This window comes from Bidens hawaiensis, unplaced genomic scaffold, assembly GCF_021521415.1.
Source record: "Bidens hawaiensis isolate Kalapana, Puna unplaced genomic scaffold, B.hawaiensis_p1.1 tig00051356_1, whole genome shotgun sequence".
Lineage (NCBI taxonomy): Eukaryota > Viridiplantae > Streptophyta > Magnoliopsida > Asterales > Asteraceae > Bidens > Bidens hawaiensis.
The window spans coordinates 1-10,420 of NW_027499204.1; the positions used below are offsets into that span (position 1 = coordinate 1).

Below are 10,420 nucleotides of genomic sequence, written 5' to 3' on the forward strand. Positions count from 1 at the left end.
GTTCATTCTAGCGATCGTCAGATTCTACTAGGCATAACAGATATTTCGTTCAGCTTTAAGCTAAACCTACATTTACTACTACCTAATCAGCAAATGCAATCTTCAAATGCAAATAACTTATTAAATATAGTGATAAAAACTCATAAGTGATCACAAGGTACCTCATTGTATACTTATTTTGAGTCGATCACTCCTGTTGTTAGTCATATAATGTCCTCTTTCTCATGTTCGAACCTACATAAAGAACCTACCTACGATACGACATATCCCCTATAGAAGAAAAACTTGCATACTCACCTGCTATAATGAACTTTGGGGTATTGCTGATAGCGGGGGTATGCCATGTAGTGGGGACCACTTGCTATTTAGTTTATTAATAAATAACTTAACATATCTAAGGGCTACTTGGTTGACTTGCATGCTTAAGTTTAGGCGGACAACAATATATTTGCTCGTCTTAGCTATTACACATATATTTAAAAAATTATACACAATGAAGTTCAAAGTTTTGATCAACTGGGTTTAAGGTTTAAGTCAAGTGGGGCGACTCGACTCTTTAAACTAGAATGAAGCATGATAATGTGGCTTAAGGCTTTTTAAGTGTGGGTCCCGCTTAATCATACAGATTAATATATTTCTCACACCTTATTTGTCTCGATAAATTTTTAGGGCATGAGTTTAAGTGTATAGCAATGCTGGCAATCAATTGTGCTTATTTCTTAATAATTAAATAATCTAACTGTTTTGAAGTCAACTTTTGATTATGATTCGATTGCAATTCTTTTTTAGGATGAAAAAGGTTAAGTATGGGGATATGATGAGTGGGTGTTTGGTTGTGACTAATTGTTAATAATATTGCATTTTTGGTTTAGATAATTATCAGAATCTAATTACATTAAGTTCTTTTTTATATTTATATGTTACGAGTGAAAACGAGCTTAAATGATATATATTTAATTAAACAATTATGGAAACTAAATATATTTGGTTGGTTAACAATTGAAGCTGATTATTTTCGCTTTATATATATTGTTGCAAACCCTTGGTGATTCAAATTCAAATGATTATAATTACAAAAGAAGAGAACCAAAAATACATCTTTTTCCATTTGGATTTGTTAAAAACATATATTAGTGGATTAAAGGATATTATGGTTTAAATAATTAAAAGACTCAAGTTTAATTATTTGAGCAGGGAAGTATGTCGGGAATACGATATAGTTTTATTATGAACTCATATTATTGGATTCATTATTTTATGTTGGATTTGAGTTTACATGAGGAATCATACAGGAGGTGTACGACTGTACGTTGACTTTAGTTGAAGGCATATTGGGCTTAAGATATATAATTAATAACTTGCGTTTGGAATCTAACTTAACGCTGTGTTCCTGAGCTCACTTAACTAAGGAAAGGAAATGAGAACTTTTTCATCATTTCCTTTCTTTTCATTTTCCTTTTCTTTCATTCATTTTAATTTCCCTTCCATCCATTTAATTTCTTCCAAAATGGAAGGAAAGAATTTACACTATAAAACCCTTAATTTTCCTTTCCTTTCCTTTCCTTTGCTTTCTTTTCTTTAATGAAACTCGGGAACACACTTATTGTTCTTTCCTTTCTTAATGAAACTTAGGAACATAACATTTTCTTTCCATCCCTTCATTTCCTTTCCTTTCCATTGTTAATGAAACTCAGGAACAGAAAGCAGCCCACTATCTAGAAGCAAAAGCCCACGCCGATCATGAGTGGGCAAGTGGCTGTAAATAATAACGGTACAAGGTGTCGTAAGGTCAGAATGTCAGACAGTATAAGCCTTTTTAGCTGTTGTGCATAGAAATCAAGAAGGCCAATCGATTTCAAGGTTATTGTATGATCGGCTAAATCACCCATTGATCTTCAGGTGTAGGGTTTGTAATATGAGCAATTGTTTTTCTAGTTTTCTTTGATTGCTGGGATTAGATTTGTAACCCCTTAAGTTACGTTCTTATCTAATTGTGGTTTTTCGGTTACAAGGTTTGATTTTGTTGGTTTGCTCATATTATGGAATTGGTATTTGCTTGCATAAAACTTGTTATGTTTTGTCTTTCAATTACCACTAGATTAATCATACACGTAGTCACCCTTAATGGCTTCCCACTAGATCAGTTGGATTAGCATTGTTTAATAAATCTGAAACCTAGAGAGGATTACTCTTCTTATAATCGTTTTTCAACAATGTACCAAACTCTTTGTTTTCATAATCAATCAATTAAAACATTGTAATACTTAACACATATTCCTTATGGATACGATATCTAACTTACCCTATCTATAGGTTAATTAGGTTTTTGCATGTCTCAAACGCCGCCACAAACATAATCGATATTGACTTAATTTGCGTCGCCTCACTGTCTTAATGCTCGATTTTTGCGCGCTAGGGTTTTACCAACGTCCAAGTTTTAACAATTGGGTTTTGCCGACAGAATGAACATCGCTTTTAATATTATATTTTTTATGGTAATCTTTTTATATGTTAATTTGGTAAATTTCTTTTTATTGGGTTTAATTATGGTTCTGTTATGAATGTAACCGGTACCGACTGAATATGTGTCGACTCGCTGTTGCAATGATCGGGTATTATCAAAACAAGGTTTATCTAAACGAATAAATATTGTTTTAAATATGTTAAACCTTTTTTTATTATAATATGTTTTATGATTGCCCTACTTTTTTGGGTTTGCTTAATTTTATATATGTTAATTTTATGAATTTATTTTTTTTGTTTAGTTCAGGTATCATAACAACGTATCAAATACTGACCGAATTTGCATTAACTCTTTGCAGCAACGCCCGGGTTTTATCGGCCGAATTCTCCATGCAACACGTGAGGAATAAGCAATGTCGTTACTATCATGACCTTTTTAATATGTTAATTTTTTTTATTATAAGTTATACGAATGTTTCTATTGTTTCCTGTGTTGACAAACTATTTTTTTTAATTTAGTGTTGGTATCTTCACGAACTTAACTCATACCAATTGAATCCACATTAGTCCATCCGTCAGAGCAGCACCCTGTCAAGGTGAAAGCTGCGCGTTCGAGTCTCGTTACTCCCGACTCTATATAAAAACATCTCAGATGGCCTAGGGTAAAACACTAGTTATGATATAACTTTTATGCCTTATAGCCCGATTCGTGTTCTAACTCCCATAAATATGTTAATGTGGCTACACAATGTCTATCCATCATAAGAGGATAATTATATACACAAATTCAAACACTTTTATATGCTTGTTACCACATGCATGATTCTTGTAGTTTACTCAAAACCTAAATATAAATCAAGGGTTACGCAAAACCACAAATGCGAGATGTCATTTGGTTGTACATTGATGCATAAGATCCAGTCTAATCCATTTACCAAATGGATCATGAAATTGATTCGTCTTTCCAAAAGGCGATTATAGTCGCGGAAAATCAGTGTTTAGATTGATATACGGTTAGTTAGGAAATATAATGTTTTGATGCATGATTCATATGAAAGATTTTCATCCACTCAAGTATTAAATTGATATATATCTACTCAAATGTCGATCCCATAAAAACATTAATGTTTACACCGATTGAGGATTCATTTAAGAAAATTAATGTTCAATCAATGATTAATATGAAAGAGCCTAAGATTATCAGTCAAAATTAGACATACCCGGACATTTTACGTCGTCATGTGACGTTTAGTTAGCTTTTGGGCATTTTTTAAAAAGCGGGTGCAGTAGGAAAATGCTCCCAAAACGTCTCTCTCCCCCTACCTATCTCACAAAACCCTCAAAATGTGAGTCATCACAATGTTAGGTACATAACGTTCCTCACCATAATGGCTTCCATAATGCATGTGGGGCGGTGTTCCTAGGCATTTTAGCTCCAAAACGCCACGTAATGCCATCCACTACGGATGATCTAATATTAAACTTGAATTTTCTTTTATCTTATAATTAACCTTCACCTCCTACTCTCGTTAGTTAAATTAGATCATTAAATCTTGCTCGTCGACAAGTATAAGGCTGAAAAACATGTCTTATCTTGTTAAAACAGGTTAGAGGCGACACATTTAACACAAGTATCAAATATGAATACAACTCATTTAACTACTTTATATTTCTTGTCTATAACACAGTTTTAAGTTTCGTGTACCAATTTTAAAGAGAAATGATGGAGCCTAGCATACCAATCTCAATTATTCAAAATAAATAAATAAATAAATAAATAAAAAATCACATAGTACACCTTTTTGATTAACAGGTTTAATCATGTCTTAAATAGGTGCTAGCGATTCATTTAATCGTGTCTTAGTTATATAAATTATTATATAAGTTAAAAATAAACTTTGGTGCCGCAAGTATCTTATTGATCCACTTGGCGGCACCAAATAATTTAAACTGTAACGACTGTAACTAATATCGATCGAATTCGCGTCGAGACACCGTCTTAACGTTAGGGTTTTATCAATGCACGGGTCTTACCAACAAAGCTAGGGCTTTTACCGACGCCCGAGTTTCCACACTTAGGTTTTACCAGCGCCCAACTTTACTAACGCTCGGCTTCACCAACACCAGGGTTTAACCAATATAACGAACATAACCGGTACTGACCGATTTCGCATCGTTTCACCGTCGTAACGTTCGGGCTTTACCAACGCCCTGATATTACCTACCTAATAAACGCTTTTTAAATATTTTAATTGCTTTTATATGCTAATTTGACAAAATTATTTTCTTGTTTAATTTTGCTAACATAAAAGAAACGTAACAAATACATACCGAATTCACGTTAACGTGTGGCCGAAAAAAAAAATGAAGTTGTTCTAATGTACAAGGATCAAAAGTGTCAAGGGACTGAAAGTGTAACTCATAAAGCTATTTGACCGCCATTTCAAAATTCAAACTTAATCTTCATCTGTGTCTCGCTCTCTCTGCAGTAGTTGCTTATTATTATTATTATTATTATTATTATTATTATTATTATTATTATTTTGACAGATTTGATGGCTGAGGCGATTGCATTGAACAGTTATGAAGAGGCTCGTAAGCAGCAACTTCTCGAGAACAAAAAGCGATTCGAGGATTTGGGAATCTTGAAAATCTCTAAAACCCTTTCAAAATCTGCCAACAAGTCTAAGGTAGTGACTCTATTTTCCACACTTTGATTGCATATAATGTTTTTTCTTTTCTTTTCTTTTCTTTTATTATTTGTTTCAAGCAGCAACATCAAGCTAAACCAAAAATCAGAAACGGTCCTGTAATCGAACCGAGGCGTTCGACTCGTGCACGCAATCCCATTGTTTCGTATCAAGATGATGTAAGTTTAGTCGCTTGTTTACTACTTTAGTTAATAAGAACATACATACATACTACTATCATAGTTATTAATAGCGACCCCACCTATATGCTACGTAGTGATAGCGATGAAATAACAGGCGCTACTTGCTGTTTAGCGATAAGGTATTAGAAATTTTTTTTTAAAATAGGGGTTTCATTCTCAAAATTGAGTTTTTACGGTGGAACTGGTTGAGTTTGGTGCTGTTTAATCGATTTTAATGCCTAAAAGTCATTGATATTCACCCCCCCCCCCCCCTAATTATTGCTATATCATGCTATAAAGGCGCTAAATATAGAATATTGGGAAAAGACTTGTACGCTATGAAGCGCGCTATAGCGAGCGCCTAAGCAGTTAATGCGGAAAAATATTGGATATTGGCCGAGGACCGATATTTGAGATATCGGTAATTTTAATATCATGCAGAATTTATATATATAACACTTTAACACTAACAATTTAGTATATTCTTCTCCTATTAACAAATTATCCTTTTGCAACACTAACAATTGTAGCAAGTAGGAACTGATTAATACTCGAAACACCAACATTAAACACTAAAAGTTGAAAAATTAAGACTTAAACGCTAATATCGGGAATATCGGTGATATGTCGGTGAAATATCGGTCAATATCGGCCAATATCGCCGATATTATCTGTACCGATATTTTGACCGATATTTCACACGAGGACCGATAACCGAGATACCATCGAGATTGACTGCATAGGCGAGCGCTGTTCTTGCTATTGACAACTATGGCTCCAATTAAAATCAAACATAAATATCCAAATTACATTCTAAAAAACCATTATCATTGCATCCGACATTTCACTAAAAATGTGTTTATGTTTGTTCGTTTATTAAATGAACGGACGTAAGCGAACTTTCCGTTGAACAGTCCACTAAACGATCGGTTCGTTTACAGGCCTAGAAGCATGATGTAATAGAAAAACATTGCATGGATTCAACTCTATTAAATTTGTTTCTAAAATTCTTGTTTGTACAGGTTGATATAGGTCTCCCAACAATAAGGAGATCAAAATCAAGTTCATCATGGGCAAGGTTTAAACTTTAAACAACTGTAATAAATTTGTGATAACATAAAATATTGTCACTCATTATATATGTCTTCAGTTATCTTGCAAGACCATTAGAAGACGTTAGAATGGCTTCATATGAAGCAAGGGTTAAAGCAATGAAGTCTGCAGAAAAACTTCAAAGCAATTTGCAGTCTGAATATCCGTCTTTTGTAAAGTCAATGGTCCGGTCTCATGTTTACAGTTGCTTTTGGTTGGTAAGTAACAAACATTTTAAATTACAAAGCTCAAATCAGAAAAGGGATTCAACATGGTTTAATACTGTAATCAGATTTGCTTTTTTGCTCTGATTAGTTATGCATAATTTTTGTTATTTGAAAAATAGAAAAAAAGTGTTTGCAGGTCAACCCAACTAGAAAGTGATCAGTTTCAAGCTGAATATGTTTTGACCTGTTAGTTGATGCGTTCATATCGACGCTTCTAGAATCTAGGAAGTTATAGTGTCAGTTACTATTGTAAACGAACTGAACGAACACAAACGATTATACGAATAGGGTTTTCTAGTTTGTTCTTGTTCATTAAGAAGAAGAGTGTGTTCATGTTCTTTTGTTAACAGTATAAACAAAAGGTTCACGAACGTAAACGAGAGAACATAACTGAACATAATATCTTAACTAGTTATTACAAGTAACGGACAATGTATTGGGCCTAAAAGGTTATCAAAACTAGACATGTGTTCATGCTTAATAAACGAACTTATACAAAACTTAGATGAATTTAATTTCTCATCGAACGTTCGGTTTGTTTACATTTACTCTACTATAACAACTTATACAAAATCTAATCAACTTATGTGTTACCTATTTGGTTAAATTTTACAAATCTTTAAAGGGGCTACCCCAAAGATTCTGCAAGTCTCATCTGCCAAAGTCAACGGTGAACATGGTACTAGAAGATGAAGATGGGAATGAATATGAAGCAGTGTTTATCAGCTCAAGAACTGGACTCAGTGGTGGATGGAGAGCATTTGCATTAGAACATAAATTGGATGATGGTGATGCTTTGGTTTTTGAGTTGGTTGACCCAACAAGATTCAAGGTACATGTTTTATTACTTTAATTTGAATCACTCAACTCAACATATTCTTGGTTTATAATTTGATCTTTAAAATGAGTGTATTCTTAATGCTTTGAAAGCTGTCCAAAGTGTGTTCTTAATGAATACAACATTCAAAAATTAGTTTATAACTGTAAATATATAATTCTTGTAATGGGGTTGTATTATTTTTAATAGTTCATCATAATTTTTTGTTTTTTCATGAGTTAAGTCTACACTTTTATAGATTTTAAAGCTAAGTATTTTATTAGATTTTAAAGCAGTTTTTAAAAACATTTTTATTTTTTTTACAAGTGACTGTTTTCTTCTTCAAAGAATTTAAAATTTTAATGGTCTTTTAAGATATTAATTTGTGATACTTAATATTAATATAAATTTAGATATCTAGATTTGTTCACCTTTTTTGAAAACCGAAAACATAAAATATCAACATATACTTTATGATGCAGTTTAGTTTTCAATATAAGTTTATACTGAAATGTAAATTAGAACTGAACAAATGTGGACTTATATTAAACATTACACATCATTGACGACAAGAAATATATGAGTTCTGTCTGTACAAAGACTAATTATTAAGACAGAATTACAAATTTTATCCTTTAAAAAAAGCCAAATTATGGTTCGTGTCCTTTTCTAAGTTTCCTTGCAGGCGGTGTACTTTAAACTTTTTTTTTCTACACGTTATGTCCTTTACGCTAACTGGGTTAGAAAAACTCAGTTAAATGCCCTCACGTGAGGTGCATGTGAGGGCATATTGGTCTTTTTGCCTACCCTGCAACTTCTTCTTCATTTTCACTGCTTCTGTTTCTGTATCTATTAACACACACACTTTGGATTCATCAATTAACAATCTAGGGTTTCACCAATGGATCCCACCATCCCAATTTCATCACCATACCTCCCACTCTTCTTCTCCATCTTCTTAACCATCTACTCCTCCGCTCACTTCCTCCTCTTCCGCCACTGGACCACCACCCTCCGCCCAATCCGTCGCCACAACACCACCGGCCGTCAATCTACTGGCCATCCAACCCTCACCCTAAACACCATCCAACCTACCGGCCGCCGGTCAATCTAGGGTTTTGATCTAATCCACGAGCTCGTCGCCGCCTTAAACCACCGCTATCCACCATCCACACCATCCCAGATCTGGTGCGAGCTTCTCCTTTTGACGGCCTACCACCGATTTGGTGAGAATCACAACATAAAGGCCCGTTGGAATACCATCTCTGTCGTATGCGTCGCATAATTAAGCTACTTGGCAGAATCCTAAACGAAATAAGGGGTGTCGGAGGAAGCCGCGGCCATGGTCTCTGTTCCTTTACTTGCCCACAATTGAATATCACGTCTGACGTTTTGTTTGGTTGGGTGTTTCATCAGCTTGCAAAATAATGTATTGACTGAATCTATTGCCCTAGCAATTATAACTAACCATCGCTTAATTTGTAATCGGGATTGATTGTATCAGTGGGTTGGGTTTGCAGATCGATTTCAAACAAAGAATGGTGACTTTGTAAGAATTGTTTGCAGATGGATTTCTCAATAAAGAATGGGTAATTTTTGAAAAATATCAAAAGCTTCATAATTAATGTTGCCACTGGCCTAATTCTTCTCTAACTTGTTTCTCTGGGACGGTGGATTTAGGGATGTAGGGTTTATATCTGCGGATAGGGAGGTCGGTGGGTGGGGTGGTGAGCGATGGTGAAGGTGTGGTGGTGGCGGTTGTGGGCTTGTGGCAGGTGGTGGCGGTGCTGGCTGGTGGTTCGGACTAACGACGGATTGGGCGGAGGGTGGTGGTCCAGTGGCGGAAGAGGAGGAAGTGGGCGGAGGGTGTTAATAGATACAGAAACAGAAGCAGTGAAAATGAAGAAGAAGAAGTTGCAGGGTAGGCAAAAAGACCAATATGCCCTCACATGCACCTCACGTGAGGGCATTTAACTGAGTTTTTCTAACCCAGTTAGCGTAAAGGACATAACGTGTAGAAAAAAAAAGTTTAAAGTACACCGCCTGCAAGGAAACTTAGAAAAGGACACGAACCGTAATTTGGCTTTTTTTAAAGGACAAAATTTGTAATTCTGTCAATTATTAATATATCATACTACAATAGTTAAAACAGTATAAACCTTTATGTAATCATATATGACATATTAATTATTTTAATTATGCAGATTTACATAGTCAAAACATCATATGATGATGAAGATAATGATACATCTAATGAAAAGGAAGAAACTGATGAAACCGATACGAAAGCGACACCAAAGAAGCGCAAAAAGACACTTGACAGCTCAGCAGAAAACGCGAAGACAGTCAAGAAACCAGCTGCAAAACGCAGCGGTCAACTTGGAAAGTCAAAGGAAATTGCGACAGGTATACGGCGTTCTACGAGGAACCGAAATGAGAAGTGAATCTTGAAAACGGAATTTTAGGAAATTTTGATGGTGTATTTGTTGGTTATGTGGTCATGGAGTTTTAAACTTGAAGTAGTTGATGGTTTTTGGTTAATTAAGTTTTAACTTGACCACACACACTTTGATAGTTTTATGTAATGTTAGTATATTGTTAGCTATATGTTTCCTTCCCTAATTTTCTTATTATTTTTGCTTTTCTACTATTAATGTTGATAAATAGCTTTTAAGTTTGATACACATGGCTATTTGATATGTGAAGTTAAATTGTTTTCTATCCTTTAACAAGTGGTCTCAAGGTGGAATTTTGGAGCTAATTAAAAGGAGGCGTGCCTTTAGTTAAAAACTAGAACGTGTATCCCTTTTTTGCTGTAATTATGTTTTTTTTGTTCTTTGTAGTTGTTTTGTTGCTGGTTTGTTTGGGCTGGTCCTAATTTGTCACAGAAGAAAACTCACCAGTAGCCAATACAGGAGGTAACATTTGTAAAGAAGGAAAATGGATCAT

The 10,420-nt window shown here is 34.5% G+C and overlaps 1 protein-coding gene across 1 annotated transcript; it reads left to right on the plus strand.

The window, feature by feature from the left end:
* The first annotated feature begins 5,008 nt into the window (after positions 1–5,008).
* LOC143598996 (putative B3 domain-containing protein At5g58280) lies at positions 5,009–10,030 on the plus strand. The gene is made up of 6 exons (XM_077077070.1): positions 5,009–5,153; positions 5,234–5,332; positions 6,358–6,413; positions 6,486–6,645; positions 7,280–7,486; positions 9,676–10,030. The coding sequence occupies exons 1-6, from the start codon at positions 5,019–5,021 to the stop codon at positions 9,913–9,915; spliced, it is 897 nt and encodes a 298-aa protein (XP_076933185.1). The 5' UTR covers positions 5,009–5,018; the 3' UTR covers positions 9,916–10,030.
* Positions 10,031–10,420: the final 390 nt, after the last annotated feature.

Bases quoted from the DNA above. Each gene is read 5' to 3' on its own strand.
- LOC143598996 (XM_077077070.1), top strand. From the start codon at position 5,019: ATGGCTGAGGCGATTGCATTGAACAGTTATGAAGAGGCTCGTAAGCAG. The intron at 5,333-6,357 runs GTAAGTTTAGTC...TTGTTTGTACAG, and splicing joins TTGTTTCGTATCAAGATGAT to GTTGATATAGGTCTCCCAAC. The intron at 7,487-9,675 runs GTACATGTTTTA...TTAATTATGCAG, and splicing joins TTGACCCAACAAGATTCAAG to ATTTACATAGTCAAAACATC.